This window comes from Pezoporus wallicus, unplaced genomic scaffold, assembly GCF_028554395.1.
Source record: "Pezoporus wallicus isolate ANWC-B61680 ecotype Strahan unplaced genomic scaffold, APGP_CSIRO_Pwel_v1 contig_3710, whole genome shotgun sequence".
NCBI classification, from domain to species: Eukaryota; Metazoa; Chordata; class Aves; order Psittaciformes; family Psittacidae; genus Pezoporus; species Pezoporus wallicus.
In genome coordinates this window covers 3,545,883-3,563,976 of record NW_026640315.1, presented here as the reverse complement: position 1 = coordinate 3,563,976, position 18,094 = coordinate 3,545,883, and the positions used below count along the sequence as shown (strand labels likewise).

The 18,094-nt window shown below is 50.9% G+C and overlaps 1 protein-coding gene and 1 long non-coding RNA gene across 2 annotated transcripts; both read left to right on the top strand.

The window, feature by feature from the left end:
* Positions 1-492: 492 nt before the first annotated feature.
* On the top strand, positions 493-6,645 carry LOC130604194 (uncharacterized). Its single transcript, XR_008973400.1, has 3 exons — positions 493-627; positions 1,752-1,930; positions 6,539-6,645. It is a non-coding gene; the product is annotated as an uncharacterized LOC130604194 (long non-coding RNA).
* Positions 6,639-17,380, top strand: CACNG5 (calcium voltage-gated channel auxiliary subunit gamma 5). Its single transcript, XM_057418559.1, has 6 exons — positions 6,639-6,765; positions 13,246-13,579; positions 14,188-14,274; positions 14,999-15,139; positions 15,563-15,708; positions 16,167-17,380. The coding sequence occupies exons 2-6, from the start codon at positions 13,372-13,374 to the stop codon at positions 16,422-16,424; spliced, it is 840 nt and encodes a 279-aa protein (XP_057274542.1). The 5' UTR covers positions 6,639-6,765; positions 13,246-13,371; the 3' UTR covers positions 16,425-17,380.
* Positions 17,381-18,094: the final 714 nt, after the last annotated feature.

Here is an 18,094-nt window from a genome sequence, read left to right as displayed (position 1 = left end):
CGCACTGGCTTGCTGCCCTCAGCCCTCCCCGCTGTCTGCTCTGTCCTTAGCTGTGGATGTGTTTAACCCAGTGGCCAGAGCCAGTTTTCCTTTCCCCAGCTCCCAGATGTGTTGTGTCCCAGGGTGCATCACCCACTCAGCGCTGCCACCCCAGAGGGGTCCATGGCTTTCCAGGTTAGGGGGTGCAGAGGGGCTGGGGGGGGGTTGCTTGGAAGGGAGAATGCACAGAGGGGCAGTGCTGGCTCCTACCCCTGCCCCGTGGTGAGCTGGAGCCACCAGCTAGAGCCGAGGGGCTGGGGAAAGGGGGGGACTAGAGGAAAGGAGCACAAAATAGAGGGAAAGTGGGGGAATAAAGGGTAAAGGGTGGAAGGGGAGGGAGGAATGGGGAAAGGAGGGATAAAGACAAGCGAGAGGGAGGGAGGAGGGGGGGATGGAGGAAGAGGGAGGGGGAGAAGGGGAGGACGGAGAAAGGGAAGGAGGGATAGAGGGAGGGAAAGGGGCATGGAGGGAGGGAGAGGTGGGCTGTCCCCGCCGGCGCCATGTGATGCCCTCCCCTCCCTCCGCGGCGCGGAGCATCCCCAAGGCCGACGGCCGCGTCCCGCCGCCGGAGCAGCGCCCGAGGGGCCGGTGGGTGCCGGGGACCGAGCGGGGCGGGGGGGGAGGTGGGTGCCGCTTCTCGTGTCGGGGCCGGGCTGCTCCCGGGGGGGGGGGGGAGCACTGCTGGAAGGCGGCTTCGGGGAGGGGGGGTCCCGAATTGGATGTGAAGCCCTGGAAGTTTAAAGCGGGGGGGATGTCTGGGAGGTGCCGCCGGGTGCGGAGGGGCAGGGGCTGAGGGATCAATGGATCCATTTATACACGTTCCATACACCAGCCCCCCCAACCCGAGCCGGAGCCTGCCCTGCCCTCGGTAGCGCCCGGGGGGAGCGGGCACCGCCCCGGGCAGCAGCTGCCGCTCGGGCTCCGGTGCGCGGAGCCGGTCCCAGTGCCAAGAGGACCCGGGTACCGGCGGCCGTGGGGAAGCGGTTTTGGTACCTGCCCGGCTGCTCCGGCCCCGCCCGGGCGCTGGGAGCCGGGGTTTGCCGGAGCCCCGAGTCCTCCCGAGCGGACCTCAGAGCACCGGGAGCCGGTAAATCCCGGGCTCTGGACCCAGGCGTTTTCCTCCACCGGGCTGCTCGGACACAGAGGCCATCGCTTGGGCGCTGTGAGCATCCCTCTCCTCAGCAGTGGCTTTGGCACGTTGAGCCTCGGAAGGGAAGTGTATTTTCATAGGGACTGATTTGGGTTGGAAAAGACCTTAAAGCTCATCCAGTTCCGACCCCCTGTCACGGGCAGGGACGCCTTCCACTAGAGCAGGTTGCTCCAAGCCTCCCATCCAACACAGGGAATGTTAAATCTGCTGAAGTCAGGGGCTTTTCACTGTTGCAAACCCCTTGGAGAGGGGAGTGTGAATCCAAGCGAGGCCATCTGAGAAAAACCTGACTCGTTGTTAAGTGAAGTAAAGTAGAGAAGAAAATAACCCAAACCAGCTGGTCCATGTGTTACCATACGACCAGGCGAACAGGGATGTGGAGCCTGTCTACACTTCTCCACACACTATTCATATCCCATGAAAGGTGGTGAAGCGGGAAATGTGGTACCTCACCACCACGGCTGTGAGCAGGGAGGGCTTCTGACACATCCTTCCACTGCTGATTTATTGCTTGGCATGTTGTAAAACTGCATCAGCCCCTGACAGGTGATGTTTTTTGCAGCTCTTAGGTTGGGTCTCCCAAGCAGAGCAGCAGGAGGCTCCTTGGTGGTGACCAGAGAGGACTCTGACCTGCAGCACTGCCATCCCCATCGTGTCCCTTGTACCCCCTGGACCCACACAGGGGAGACGGCAACAAGGAGGAGGCCCCACTGGAGCTGGTAGGTGCCCCGCATGGTGCAGGTGAGCCTTTGGGAAGGGCAGGAAGGGCATTGCACTCACTGAAAACAGCACTGCTCCAGCAGGAACGCTGAAAAGGAGCATTTCAGCTCAGAGAGAGCATTTCCACTGAGTTCCGTGCAGTGGCAGCGGGACTGGTGGTGTGACCTGGGCAGGAGGAGCGTTCCCGCGTTTCCAGCACTGCTGCCCTTTGGTTTCACAAGTGTATTTGGGCTCCCTCCTGTCAGAGGCTCCTCGGCTGCTGGATTTCAGGACACCCTTTCATTCTGTCACACCACAACCCATGTGAAAAGCCAAAGGGCTCTCTGCAGCCCATCCCGCTGCCATCATGCCTTCCCCTCAGCAGCCCTGCGGCTGCCCCACGTGGCATCCAGGGGACAGAAATGCTTCTGTGTGTTCATTGCTCCAATCCCTTGCTGGATTGCTGTAGCTGTTGAATATATTCATTGAGCTGAATGAATCCCCACCTGGCAGCATCCATACCGCAGCTTTTGCAGCTTCAGCTTCATTTATGGAGAGGGAAGAGAATATAAAACTCAAAAGGGAAATAATGCACAAGGCTGCGGAGGCTTCTGCAGTATCTGTAAGCTGTGAGCTATGCGAGGGTACAGCACCGGGAGGTTTCTGTAAGTCAGATGGGAAGATTTAAAGCCCTGGGTTTAAGATGGCATTTTGAAAATAGCTGGATGATGGAGTTTAGGTCAAAAGTTATCTGGGAGCCTTAATCTGATTGAAATTAAAGGGAGTTTGAGCTTCAGGTGTGTTCTAGAGAGAGGATTGGGAATCAAAGTCATACCAGTTTATTCTTTTTAGCCACAAACTTCTGACATTTGTAGTGAAATATTTACTAGGAGAATGGAATTTGTCACAGGACGGCACTGATGCATCATCAGGCTTGGGAAATGGGCTGTAACAGCGGAGTGGAGTTTATGCCTGGTCCCTTTGGAAGATGGGAGTTGCAGTTTTTCCTTTATTATGAGGGAGGTATCACTGCTTATCAGTGAGAAACCTTGTTAGTGCGGTGCTGAGGGCTGCACCGAGGGGGCTGTTTGAGCAGCACAGCAGATGGCATCCACTGACCCAAGAGAACTTGCGTTTTCCCCCTCGGTGCCCATCCAGTGCTGCTGGGTGACATCCGCAGGGAGCAGAGGCTCAGGTCTGCCTGGGCAGGACTTCGCTCACCCTCAAAGCCCTACAAATGGGCTGCCCCATGGCCCTGGCTTCCCACGAGACATTAAACACTTGGTTACAGTAGATGTTCCTTTTCTCTGCACAGCTCTGGCTGGGAATAGCTCTGCTTGCTCAGAGAGGTGTGCTTGGTAGAGGTGGCCCAAGTGTGGGATTGCAGAGGGGTCCTGGATGGGCATCTGCGTCCCCCAGTGCTCTCCAGCCTGCAGGACAGTGGGATAGCAGAGCTGTGAGCAGGGTGTGGAGAAACCTCAGCATTTGCAGCAGTCAGAAAGTTGGGTGTAGGCAGGAGGAGTGATTCTGTAAGCATTTGGTTATAAAAAATCCAGCAACAGAGGTTGGTACCATAATGCCAAGCCTAGGTGAGCATTCCAGCCACTGCTTGGATGGGTGCAGATGGGAAGGTTTCCAGCCCTTCCTCTGTCAGGACTCCCTGGGTGCCATGTCCCAAGCAAAAGTTGAGCTGTTTGTTTGTAAGGGTTAGCATTTTGGGGACTGAGATACAATACATCACAGAAGAAAAACATTGAACTGTCTGAAAAGTGCTTACCTGAGGTGGTGCTCGAGTCAGACACTGGAGCAGATGAGAGGTGCTGATGGGGATCCTGCAGCAGGTGCTGGCACAAGGCAGATGGGGAAATCCCATGAACATCCTGCTTGTCTCGTGGCTGGAAGCCTGTTATCCAAGAGCCCTTCCCAGGGCTGTGGCAGGGTCTGGATGAAGCTGTGTGGGACTGACAACTGCTCTGCCTTCATCTCCTGCCACCATGCCTCTTACCTGAGTGAGGGTGGATGTCATTGCTTTCTACAGGAGCAGAAAGCTTTGCCTGTGACATTCCCAAAATACCTGATCCAAGCTGGGGCTCTGCTTTCTTTTGTCACCATCCCCAGCTTCCCTCCTGTCTCCTGGGAGGATGCTCAGAGCTGCACTGACTTGTATCCAACACAAAATGGTCCTCTCCTGGGTGCTGCTGGGAGACCCTGGAAGATGCAGATGGCCAGAGGCAACACAGCAAACCCAAGCTAGGAAACTGGGTGATTTGGGAAGTTGTGTTAAATCCTGCTGATGCTTGAGTTGCTGCTTGGGAAGCAGCACAACTCTCCTGAAGCATGGAAAAGGTGACTACAGGCAAACCGGGACAAAAGGTGCCCTTTTCTGTACAATGTACAGGTAAAGATGTATGAAGAGGAAAGCAACATCAGCATCATGTGTGTCAGCTGGTTTACAGTTCTTACTGTAAAATATCTTCTAGACCACATGGACAAGGAAATATCAGGTCATTATAAAGGTGGCAGGAGAGGTACTGCTGGGGAGATGCTGCAGACGCAAGCACATGGTGATACCAAGGAGCTCTGTGGATAGGAGAGGGGTGTTGGTGAAGACCAGGTACACCAGGCAGGCCAAGTTTCACCTGGTAATAGGTGCTGACCTTGGGGAAGCATAGAAACCAGGTGAGACCCAGTCTATTCCCTGTCTGTTCCTGCAGCCTTCCCCATGAGGTGGCTGTGCTGCTGAGCTGAGCTGCACTCCTCTGATATCTCCAATGGAGTGAAAATGCTTATTACGTACTTCAATATTCCTGACTACTGAACCCAGCAAGTTACACAAAGCAAAGACCTTTCCTATGTGAAGATGGGACAAAACTTCTGTGGCTGCTCAGCATCAGACCTGGGGTATCAGACCTTTTGTATGATGACCTCTGCTATCTGAGGAGCTGCGTCCCAAACTGCTCAAGCAAAGCTGGATGGAGCTGCCATTGTGTTTGGTAACAGGGCTTAATGACAGCCACGAATGGCACTGGGGTTATTAAGGTGTTTGCCTGACGTGTGGGCGGTACAGCCCTTCTCCACTTTATTTATGCCATTGTTTTGGTACTCAGAGGCTGGTTTCTAAGCACGTCTCCCGTCTAACAAGGGATCTGCTTCATGCTAGCAATCATGTTTAATCACACCAAAGGGACAGGGGTCTCGGCAGCCACCTGCAACCTCCCCACCGTGCTGCTTTGCAGCCCTCATTGCTCAGAGATGCCGGCGGCTTTCCCTCATTTATCACACTGAAAGTGCTCATAAAAGCACTCCAGCTGCCAGCGCCTGTGAGAAGAGCTGCAGCAGGCAGGGATGAGCCGTGGTGGGCTGCCCTGCCTCCATGGCACGGGTACCTGCGGCTCGCTTCTCCCCACTGCTGACACGGGGGAGGTGGAAGAGTTTTAATTAGCTCTTGATGCTATTTTTTGGCTCCCAGCATGCTTAATTTAGCTCAGGCTGCCATACACTGATGGGTAAGGGGAAATAAGGAAACGAGGGTGTTGGCCACGCTCTGTGGTGCAGCCTCATCTCTCGGAACCTGGCCTGGGAATGGGGCTTTTATTGGACCTTCTGTATCAGTAGGAGTTTATAGCCCAGAGAAATCTCATGCGCTGGCATTCAAAGCACACAGCTCCTGCCGGGCTTGCACTGCATTTGTGGGTTGTGTTCATACCCACTTCGTTTTCAAACAGCATCAATGTCTTAAGGAAAAGGTGCCCGAGACCTTCAGTCGTGCTGTGACCTGCCTTGCTGCTGGAAGGACATACAGAAAAGTTATTGTTGTGCAAGGAAGAAGCTAATTCTCCTCTTTATAACATACAAGGTCATTGCAGGACTTCGTGGCATCTTAAATGATGAAGTGAAGAGCCAACTGTTAAAGATTTAATACTCCACTAGACCAGCCCAGTCTTGGTCCTGGTGGGAAGCATGCCTGCAGCTGAGGGTTACTTTGCCTTCACTCCTCCCTGATGCTGGGTTTGCTCAGGCTTCCTCTGTGCCAGCCAAGCTGAGCAGAGGGAAGCACTGCACCGGAGCCAGAAGAGGGTCACTGGATCGTTGGGTTACTGGAGTTTATATATTTAGGGTATAAAATACAGCTTGTAATGTACAGCACGCAGAGATTAATGGGCAAGTACTGCTCTCCGCAGCACACAGCAGTGAGATTTCTGCAGCTTTTATAGCCAAGTCCCCAGCTGGTTTGCTTTGCAGCTCCAGATATCCCCCTTCTATTCTGCTTTTACAGCTCTTTGTAGGGTATTGAAATCAGCAGTTTGAGTCATGTCCCTGACTGCGAGCACTCTGACACACTGCAAGGAGGGGAATATTGTACGTTAGCTTTGATATGCAGAAGGTGAGAGGGCGTTGGGAAGGGCTCTGCAGAGGAAAGGGTTCAGCTATTGTTACTGGTGTAAACCTTGAACGTACATATATATAGTTCAGACCTAGGGAACTGGACCTGGGTGCGTGGGCAAGCTGCAAGCTCAGAGCTTTAGCTTCCATTTCCCTCTTGAGTAATACACTTTGTGTAATGCTTTCCTACAAACCCACAGGGTAGGAGCTGCTGGCACGTGGATGCAGAGACCTGGCTGCTGCACCCCTGTCCCCGCGTCCCCACAGCGTGCAGCCCTCCTGTGAGTCAGCTGGAGAAGGAGAGCCAAGGCTGTGCCCTCTGCTATGGTCCAGGAGCTCTTCCCTGCCCACTGCTAAAGCCACATCGCTCCCAGAGCCATCCTGCAGCCGAAGCATCCATCAAGGACCCTTCGGAACCTGAGTTTCCCATCTTCACAACCAACGTTGCAGGTTTTCTGCTTGCCAAAGCGTTGCTTCAGCTGGGGTTAAGCAAGGTAAGAGCCTTCAGCACCAAGGAGAAAGGAGACGCGCGCGTGGGATGTGCTGCATAAAAGGTTTGGGAAGGGATATTTGTGGATGCAGAAAGCCCATGTGAATGAGCACTGGCTGTACGCACACGGGCTGTGCCAGCAGCGTGTGAGCCGGGACCAGGGGGCTGCTCAGTTGATTTGCTGAATGTTACTGGCATCATTCAAAGCCATTAGTGTGAGCGAGCTGGAGCAGAGCCATCGCCTCGGCACAGGCACAGCAGAGATGGACTATTTGGGGAAATGTCTGGTTCCAGGGCTGGGGTGGGGAAATAAACCTCAATTGCTGCTCCTTTGACCTTGGGAATATCATCTGACATTGAACTGAGCCGAAGGTGCGCTCAGTTAACCAGTAACAACCTCCTTTGCAACCCAGACCTAGGCAAAAAGGGGCAGATTTTGAGCAGTCCACAGCAAAAAGGCTGGTGTGTGGTTAAAGGAGAGGGAAGAGCAGCTAAGGGTCAGCCTCGAGGGCTCGCTAAGCAGGCAGTGGGGTCAGCAGTAAAATGTGGTGCTTTCTATACAACATTTCCTTCACTCTTGCACTACCATGAAAGGGCTTTTGATCAAGCATAAAAAGATAACTTGGACAAGAAATGAAGTACGGGAAGTGCTAGGGAATAGGGGAATTTCTCAGCAAAAATATGGAAGTCAGTTATAAGAGAAAACTGCCAAGTAATCCCACTCATGAAATGAGTGGTGAGCATTTCAGCAGGTAGCTGTCGCACAGAGTTTCTTCCTATTGTCTTTCAGGTGTTCCTTATGTCTGATGACAAGCAAAACCTCAATAGGTTTATCACTGCTGTGGCTCGATCCGAGTGTAAATAACTCATAACCAGCCTTCTGGGGTTTGTTTTAAACCCTCTCTGGAGGGTCTGTGAGCCCTGTGTGTTCAATAGAGTCAATGCTGCTCTTTCTACCCAGCTGTAAGGGCAGTGCAAGGGAAAGCTTTCAAGTCCAGTATTGATCCTTTTGAAGTTTACGGCTCATAGTCACAGTTGCTAGTGCCATTCAGACACCCATGAGATGGACTGTTTTGTTTCTTAATATCAGGCTAAACCTCCTCCACATCAAAAAGACTTATTTCTGTACCTGATTTTACCAATACATGATTTCTCTCTCAGAAATCGAGCTGATGTTTCTTTATGACACTAATGCAGCTCTATAAAGCTGCCTTATATATTTCTGTCTTCCTATGTGTCACGTGAGATGGCGTGTGCCAGCAGCCCAGGACAGTGCTCCTGGGAACCCTATGGACCAGCATCCCACACCCCCTTCAACCATTTCCCCTTAAGTGGACCAGCACAGGAGATACTGCTTTTCTCTGCAGCCATCCCTGCTCTGCTTCAGCTGGTGTATGGAAGCAGAGCAGTCTTGTGCTTCTCTCCTACATGCAGTACACCTTTTCCAAGCTTCAAGAGGGACTGTTGCTTCCCATGCAGTAATGCCAGAACCCTTTCCCAATCACCAAGTATTCAGGTTTATGGAGCTGCTTCTCCTGGGTTTCCAGATGGAGCCGCAGGCACTGCACACACCGTCTCTTCCTCTTCCTCCTCTCTGCTGAGCTGCATACACTTGGCTGTGGCCAAAGTCACCTCACTAAGTGCTCCTCACATTGATAAAACCCTCTCTGTAAACTGAGAGCATCAGGTCAAGTCAGCAGGATGCAGGTTTAGGATCAAAGTATTTGCACCCTTTGGGTGCTCCATAAGCTCAGTGGGAACCACCGTGCCCTTTCACAACCACCTTTCTATTCCACTGGAGGTATTAATGGCCAAATTAGGCTTTTCTGGATTTGCCCATGAGGGAGCCAGGGTGATGTTGTGCTGCTGAAGGGGGGTGACAATGTGGCAGTGGCCTCAGCCAGCCTCCAGCATGGTGCTGCCTGCCTGAGCCCTACCAGCTCGGGGAAGTTTAGTTCTGCAATAGCCACTCTCCTTGACCTATTTACTTATGCCCACGGCTGTGGCCTGCGCTGTGTCCTGAGGACGAGATCGTGCTGCTTGAAGGCCCTTTATTTTTAGCCAGCCCAGTTTTCTTGTTCCAGCTTAGTGGGACCGGTCCTTTCAGCTCAGCTCCATCACAGCTCTTGCCCTCCTGCATTTGCCGGGCTCTTACCCCTGTCCCTGATGCTCTTGGTATATCGATTGCTCACTCGGTGGGTTTCCTACCCCCTCTGTCACCAGGCTTCGTTCCCTCTCCTTTATCTTCTGCTCGGTTTCTCACACTGCTCCAGGGCCATGGCTTAACCTCTGATTTCTCTCTGCCCTTGGCAGGGATCAGGCTTTCACAAGCGCAGGTTGCCGGGCTTGTCCTGGAGACCAGCACCCCTCCACAAACAAAACCTTCCCTCCCATCTGCTCCAGTAACCCTGGTAGTGCTTCCCCTCTTCACAAATGTCAGGAAATTGGAAATGATGCTGTAGCCACATAAAAATCAATCACTGCCTCTTTGGCCTGCCTTGGTCCTGCTCTTCCTACCTTTACCCGGGGCAGGAGGGACTGTTGTTTTCTGCTGAATGTGGAGTAGTGATTTATTGATACAACCCACCCTGTCCAGACCAGTGATATACCTATTTTTCTCAGCTCATCCACATAGCCCAGAGTGGTGGCTTGTGCTTGGTGTTCTGTCATAGAGCAGTGGGCTCAGAAGTCTGGACCAGGATAATATTTCCTTTCTGTGGCTGTGGAGCAATAGGTAAGGACTTCAGCTCCCTCATCTGGGTGGAACTGCCTTAGGAACACCACCAATTTCGTTTCATTTTCTGAAGGGGTCAGTCCTGCATGGGCTGTGTGCAGTTTCCATCAGAAGCTGTGGCTCCAGGACAAGAAGAAATTCATTACAAGGTCCGCAGATTACATTGCAGACTGCCTGTATTGCTCCCTGGACTACTACCAGAAGGCACAGTGTGATTGAAGGAGCAGGAGCTGTTATAAGGTCCTATTTCTTGGAAATCTTTGGGGTTATATTCACTTAATTTAAAATACAGCTACTGTTGGAAGCCGACCAGCATCACCTTTTCAGCTGTAGGAAGCAGAACACAGCTGGTAAAGGTTACTGGGGACTAAATCCTTGCTGAAAATCAAGCCAGCTCCTGCTGGTGTCCTTGAAAACTATTTCTCTTGGGAGCCCTGCTAATTCTCCAAGCACTGGACATGGGGAAGGTTTGATCCAAGCAGCTGCTCTGCACCATCCCTGCCTCCTGTTCCCCACAGATCAGCTCAGTTTTATGTGCCAACAAGGCAGTAATAGGGATCAGTCTCTAATGCATTCGTGATGACATGGAAATTGAAGTGTGAGAGAGAAAAGAAATGAGGCAATTGAGAGGTGTGACTCTGACTCCCAACCCCTCTCCCTGCTGCTGGCATCACCCCAATGGCCAATATAAATGATGCTAAATGTGTATATTTTCCAGTGTCTGGTGTTGATGGGTAGCAAATCATAGGCAATACTTAGCTATTTCCTTCCAAAAGGCCTTATCTAGACCTCCATATACTCCCTACTTAGATTTTTTTGGCTCCTCATTAAGTAGAAATGTGCAAGGAGGATGGTTGTTGATGATACATGAGCCAAGAATAGACTCCAGCTCCTTTTACCATTTGGCACCAAAATGCCAAGAAGGATGAGACTCCCTGTAGTAACCACTGCTCATTTTGAGGCAGCAACTAGAAAATACAGCTCGAACTGAGTTAGGGAGAAGAAGGGGTGAGCCAGATGATCTGTACTTTGCCTGCTTATATTGCTGGATCAAATGGGATCTATAAAGAGATGGAAATGGCGTATTCCCATCTAGTGAAGGAGCAGAGCAGTGTGCTAATGTCTATAGCTCTGTGCTAGTCTCTCCCCTTGACAAGGTCGTCCTCAGGCAACCAAGATGCCAGGCTACCTTTGCAGGATGTGCTTCTCTCCCCCATAGCTTCCAGTTCCTTCTTTAGCTGCTGCCTCCTAATTCCTAAGGGAAAACAAACCTGAACACCTCCTCTATACATCTCACTCCTCACATCCCTAGCAGGGAGATGTTCCTCCTGGGAGCACATCCTGCTTTTCTTGAGCTGAGGGAAGCATTAAATGAGAACATTAAAAATGACGCTTGTTAGCAAAGCCAAAGGTGGAAAGCTTGCAGTGCTGAGCTGGGAGCGCTTGCTTGGGCTGCCTGTAAGCGACAGTGCTCCCCTTCCTGTAGGTCGGTACCTTCTGGGAAATGGCCCAATGTGAACGTAGTAAAAGCCAAATCCTCGGTTTCATGTGGAAGAGAACTGTCAGAGCTGCTGCAGTGCTTGAGGGTGCAAGTACATCTGCTTCCAACCAAGATGTACTTGCCTGCTTTGGACTCGGGATAGGATGTGATACTAAAAGTCTCTCTCCCCCCTTTTCTCTTTACACAAGAGTCTGCAACTCTTCCAGCAGCATTAGCTGCTTTTCTCTCTTATTGCTGCCTGGAGCAGCAAGCTGGAGGTGCAGATGGGCTTTGGGTGCTGCATCTGTTCAGTAAATGCACTTATTTGGAGTCCATGGTAGCTCCAAGTTTCCTTCATATCAGTCTTGCTATGACACTTGCGGCAGGATCAGCCCAGGACCGGGCTGTCAGGAGCTTGGTGCTGTTCACTGTGCTATAGATGTGCTGGGGATAGGCACTGCAAGAGCACGGAGCTCCCAAGAGAGCAGCCATTCAGCAGCAAGAAATAACTATCAGCCTTGTCTGCTGTTATTAATCATAAGTGAACTATGGCAGAACACTGTCTTTGGAGGCTTCTGAGTGTACAAGTGCAAGCTGTGGGGACTTCTGGCATCTCTGAAAGTCACGGGAAGCAAGTAAGGATTAATAAGTTTATATCAGAGGTGCAAGAAAAAAGCCCTCCTCTGGTCTGCTCGCCTGCCCTGACGTGTCAGAACAGCAAGTTGTGATCTCCCAGCCCTGGAAGCAGCCACCTCTGATTTAATCACTAAACCCAACCACCTTTGCTGTGATAACAGCAACGAGGTTCTCTTCCAAAGAGCCTGTTCATCAACACGTGCTGCTACAGCCAGCACCGACTGTGAATACAGGCGTGGTGGAGTTATTCCTGTGTGGGTTCAAAAGCTGACACCTAGGGACATACATGACATACTTGTCCCGGCTCTATTGCTTATCCATCACTATTTTGGGAATAGATGTTTTAAATGACATATGTGTTTAGGAGGATGCTGCCCTTCTTCCCAGGCAGTGGGATGCAGCTGTGCTGCTCGTCTCCCTCCCATCTGTTGTGCTTCAAGCAGCACAAACAAAGCTCGTGCAGTTTCAAAGGGAGCCCAAGGAAGATGCATCCCGCTGCTGCTGTGTTAAATTGGGTAGATTTTGTCATCTAGCTGGATCCTTTTTAATTTTGTCCCATATTGTTTGCACTGCTGAGCAACAGCAAAATGTGCCTTGGAAAACATACATTACACTGCACTGGTCTGTGATTCATACTGCTTTTATAGCAGCAGTCAATAGTGCTATCTGCCTCATTCCCACTCCCCAGAAGACCGACACTCGCATGTATATTTCCCTTCTTGCTCTTGTTCCTCTAATCTTTCATTTCTGTGGCTTCCCCCCCCCATTCTCTGCTGCACCAAGAACTCTGGGTTCTGGTGATGTTTTGTCAGCCTGCAGGGCACTGTGAGAGCTGCGAAACTCCTCACATTAGCAAAAATAGAAGGAAATAAAATAAGATTCCATCCATAAGCGTCATGGGGATGAGGGAAGTTTTTGCCTCCTCCTTTAATGTTTGCCCAGGGCCTGACTGCAGCTCTCTGGCCCTGTTTCCCTGCCTCCCCCCTGAAGCAAAAGCTGAGTTTGGACCAATTCAGTCTGTGCGTTCAGCCAACACCAGCACTGATCCGCACGCACAGTAAAAAGCAAAAGAAGGCAAGATTGCATCATGCTGCTCTGCTCTGAGGTGTTTGATGGTGTCATTCGGCGTGCATAGATGTACTACGGATTTTGCAAAATAGGGATCTTGATCCCCCACTGGGTAAATCTGCACTGGAAGAGGTAGAATGGCCCTGGTGGTGGTGGCTGGAGCTGCACTGGAGGTGGTTTTGGTCCAGTAGCTCAAAGCATCTTCGTTGACCCATTAATGGGTCCATGAGTCCCAACAGGCTCCTGTGCCTCGGGGATACAGCTCATGCTGCCTCCCTTCATGGATAAGGCTCTGAGGATGGCAGATGCTGTGGTTTGGCTACATCCTCGCGGAAACAAGCAACAGGTTTGGCCGGAGCAGCAGGAATTCACCCGCAGCAAACAAAATGGGAGCCGATGAGCTGCTCCTGGACAGCTATTCTGACACTGCTCCCTCCCAGTGCTGGCACCCAGCATTCAGCACATTCACAAGCCCTGGGCCAGCACAGGGCAGCAGTCGGGTGGGATTTAGTTCAATCTCTCCATCTGTCAGGGCTCACTGTGATTGTTTTAATGGCTTCTTTCAGCTCGACCTATATAAGAACAGAGGGCAGAGGGCAAAGCTTTGACACATCCATCCCCACAAGGAGCTGCGGACGGCTCCGTGCCGACGGCTGCATCCCCGCTCCCGGCAGCTGCCGCCTCGGCCCCCTATGCTGTTGGGGATGAGTGCCTGCAGCAGGAAGGCGCTGACCCTGCTCAGCAGCGTGTTTGCTGTCTGCGGCCTCGGCCTCCTGGGCATCTCCGTCAGCACCGACTACTGGCTCTACCTGGAGGAGGGCATCGTCCAGCCCCAAAACCAGACGGCCGAAATCAAACTGTCGCTGCACTCGGGGCTCTGGAGGGTCTGCTTCCTGGCAGGTATGGGCTCCTCCCAAAAGCATCCCTCAGTAAGGTGATGTCTGGTGTGTGTCAGGGTCATACTGTGGGAAAGGGATGGGAAAAACAGGATTTTTGGAGGCTTTGCCCATCTCTGTTTCCAAGCTCAGGCATAACCTGTGGCAAGTAGCACCATTGCCCTGTGCCCAGCTTTAATAGTCAGATGGATAAATGTGCCTTTGCAAACAGGCTCTGGGTGAGTTTGCTGCTGCCGTGCCAGACCCCACTGCCATCCCTCTCCATGCCACAGTGCCTCAGGCAGCAGCTCAAAACTTTCCTCTTTTTCCCTGTAAAACTTAGATTCAGGTCAGCAGGACCGTTCCCTCCATCCATGCCAAGTTGGATGAAGGGACTTGGCTGCAGGAGCTGAATAAAATCCAAGGGGATGGGAATCTCAAAGTGACCAACCTAATGTCATGAAGTTTCAATGGCTGCTTTGGAAAAGCTGGGGGAGAGAAAAGCTCTGATAACACCCCTGGGGTGACCTTAAACCCTCTGCCTTGACGTGTTTTTTCATACAAGGGGAGTCCTTTGGCACAAGTGAGATGGTAGTTAAGAGATGTCTGTAGTTATGGTCTGCGTTGCTGCAGGTGAAGAGCATGGCCGGTGTTTCACTATTGAATACATCATGCCCATGAACATCCAGCTGACGTCTGAGTCCACAGTCAATGTCCTGAGTAAGTGGTTCAGTGGGGTCTTACCTGTTGCATCTCGCAAAGGCTCACTAGGGATCCCCTCAAGAAATCCTCTGTGTCCTTGCTGAAGAAGCTCCAACTTCCTTGGCAGTGCTACCATGCAAGGATGCAACTCCTTTTTTTACTGCATGAATCACCCAATATGCTCCTAAGCTTTTGGGAACATCACTTTCTAATGGGAGGATGCTCACAGAGGCTCTAAGCTGTACAATTTCCTGTCACTGGCTATTCAGCACTGATGTTTATGGAAGGGTTTGGCTTTGTAAGTCTCCTCTGTAATTTGCAGCTGTACTTATTCTGTAGCAGTCAATTTCACACATTACACAGTTGGGTGAATTAAGGATGGCGTGTCAGGGCTCTCACAATGGATTCTGTGGTCTTTTCTTATTTAGTAGATAAGCGTTCAGCAAAGAGTTTTACAGCAAAGCTAGAGAAGAATGCAGGTTCTGATGGCTTTCTCCTATGTAACACTTCACACAGACCCTCAGAAATGCCAACATTAGCAGCCATTCCCACAGCAGCCAGAGTCACCTCTTTACTCAGCTCATCAGCAAAGAGGGGAAGCCCTGCCAAGGGCCAGGGAGCAGCACAGAGGCGTTCACATTAACCGGGAGCAAGGAAGGATGCAGGGTGGTCAGAGAGCAGGAGGGCTGGAGCCACCTCACAGCCAAGCCATTGTCCCTTTGCTCTGCTCCTCTCCCACCAGAGATGATCCGCTCTGCCACCCCCTTCCCTCTGGTCAGCCTCTTCTTTATGTTCATCGGCTTCATCCTGAGCAACATTGGTCACATTCGGCCTCACAGGACCATCCTCGCTTTCGTCTCGGGGATATTCTTCATCCTCTCGGGTGAGTTTTTCTGTCCAGGTTTAACCCTGAAAACCCTTGAGCATGGAGCACGTTTGCTGTCACACGTGCTGGTCCTCTCCTAACATACTGGCTCCTCATTGCAGTCATCACCCACAGGGGCTTCTGGCTCAGCCCCGCAGCCTGGTTGGGCTTTGCTTTGCAGGGTGGGCAATCACTCGGTTGAAAACTCATTTTTGGCAGTGGTGAGGAGATGCAGGAGAAAGCACCCAGCACCCGTGCAGAAGGAGGTGCTGGGGGAGAGGAGGCCTCTCATGGCACATCAGTCTCACATCAGGAGAGGTCTGAAACTTCTCCATGAGTTTCACACTTTCACGCACAAGTCGGGTCTTAAAGGAAGGTGCTTCTTCAGCGGCTTCATCCCTGAAGCATTTCCCACCGTCCTTCTCCTTGGTTTCTCCCCAGGTCTGTCCTTGGTGGTGGGACTGGTCCTCTACATATCCAGCATTAATGACGAGATGCTGAACAGGACCAAGGACTCGGACACGTTCTTCAATTACAAATACGGGTGGTCGTTTGCCTTCTCTGCCATCTCATTCCTTCTCACAGAGGTATGTAGCAGCCCTCACATCCCTGTAACGAGTATATCCTGTTCTTAGGACAGGGGGGCATTGAGGCTGTTAGCAAAAAGAGGACAGGATTTAAGAGTAGGATGTGCAGGCAGAAGGGTAATATATAGTAGTATTATATATACGTATAATATTATTATTATTACATCTATTATTATATATATAAAATACTATATAGATATATAGGTAGGAGACAAACAGCAGGGTCAGACTCCAAGCCTGGAGCACTGATGGGGCATTTGATCACCATTTGATGGCAAGTATGAAATGCAGAGGAGGAGGAGACGTGGTTATGTGGATCTGAGGCACAGGGCAGCGAAGTGACTGATTTTAGGAGCCCTTGTGCACTGTCAGCAGTGCAAAGCTGTATTCTTGTCCTGGTTTGGTGGTGGTGAAGGCGGCAGCTGTGAGCATCAGGCCGTGTCTGTCTATCCCTGCAGAGCGCCGGGGTGATGTCCGTTTACCTCTTCATGAAGCGATACATGGCCGAGGACATCTACAGACCTCACCCCAGCTTCTACCGTCCCCGTCTGAGCAACTGCTCCGACTACTCGGGGCAGTTCTTGCACCCGGACGCATGGGCACGGGGACGGAGCCCTTCGGAGATCTCCAGCGAGGCCTCCCTGCAGATGAACAGTAGCTACCCTGCTCTGCTCAAGTGCCCCGACTATGACCAGATGTCCTCGTCCCCGTGCTGAGCCCCTCCAGCCCTGCGCCCGCTCCCACCCGAGCGCCCATGGTCGCTGACTCCGTTTGTCATTGGTTTTTAGGCCACTCTTTCAGAGCAATCCTCTATTTATAGGAGTGTAAATACAACCAGGGAGATTGGTTATATAACCAACCGTGAAACACAGAGAATTGGGATATTTTCCTTTGGTTTTGTGGCTTTTCTTCTTTTCATTTTAATTCTTCCCTGCGTAACTAAAACCTTTCCAAAGTCCTTTTCCTTCAGCTCATCCTGCTGAGCAAACAGCAGTTCTGCCTGCGGGATAAACCCAGGGCTGGACTCAAGCAGAAAAAGGAAATAGAGTAGAATGAAAGGAGGGGAAAAAAGTGTATTTCTTGGTTTAGGTAGGCTGCAGAAGTTTGTGCATTTCACCGTGTCATTTGTTCGAGATTCAGTGGCCTAAGTGCTAGCAGGCATCAAAGATCGGTGTAAATCTCCAAGAAACAGCCATCATTAGAAAAGTACAGATTTTGTATTGATTCAGTCTTCACTGATTGTATCTCTCATTGGCAGACACCGCTTTTAACCAGGCTGTAATGGGAAATAGCCATCCTTCTCAACTGTACTTCAGCAGGCTTAGACACAAGCAGGCTGTTGTTTCTCTATGGCCACTTGCAACCTGTTGCTTAAATATCCCATGTTAGACTGGAGGCACTACAGCCCTGGGGTGTTCAGGCTACGGGGGTGGCTCAGGCACCCACATTTCTTCCACTATCCCATAGTCTGGAGGCCTGAAGAGCAACTGGGAGAATTTCAGTGCAGCATCAAGTGAAGAACTACCTAAAACCTTCCCACAGGAAATATTAGCAGAGGATTTAGGAGAAATTACAGCCAGAAGTGCAAGTTATTTCAATGAAAGAGATCCCAAACCAGTGTCAAGTGATGTAGCTGAAATTAATGGCACTAGTAGTGCAAAGTAGTTGGCTTATATTTCATTTTGGCAACAAAATTGTTTTTTTCTGTCTGTGTATAAACCTTATTTTGGGGTTTTAAGTTGTAAATTTCGTATGATGCCTTGGCGTTTTGGTCTTAGACAGCTGGCAGAGTGAGAGCATCACTGACTGAAAATGAAGGGCAGGGAAAAGGCTGGGCTCCCTTGTGTGCTCCTGTGCAAGCCATGAGCTTGTCACCTGCAGGAAAAAGAGTTTTGTCCCAACTTTATTTCTATTCTTGTTATTTTAAGCATTTCTGAAAAAGAAAACCCTCCTTTGGGGATTCTTGGTATATTTGAGCTTGTTTCGTCTTACTGTAATTAAAACAAATAGAATATACACACTTTTAACCTCATTTGTAGCATACTGTGTAATGAGCACTGCACCTCTTTGTTAATATTTAATGTTTCATATTTAACATTTATAAGCTACTCCAAAGGAGGGTCCAAGCCCTGGCAGAGCACCACTGTTTGCATCGACTCTGACACCCACCCCATGGGACCTCACTGCAGGCATATATCCAGCCAACTCTTTAACAGGATTATTTCCTCTCCAGTTGCTTCAGATAAACAAGTAATGCATATGTAGTGTCACTGACTCCTAATTTGCTAAGTTTAAAAAACAGGGCATCTTCTTGTAGACCCAGTTCTATTTACCCTTAGTTTTCCTATTACATTCAAGCATCTGTGTTCTCATCTTAAAACCCAGC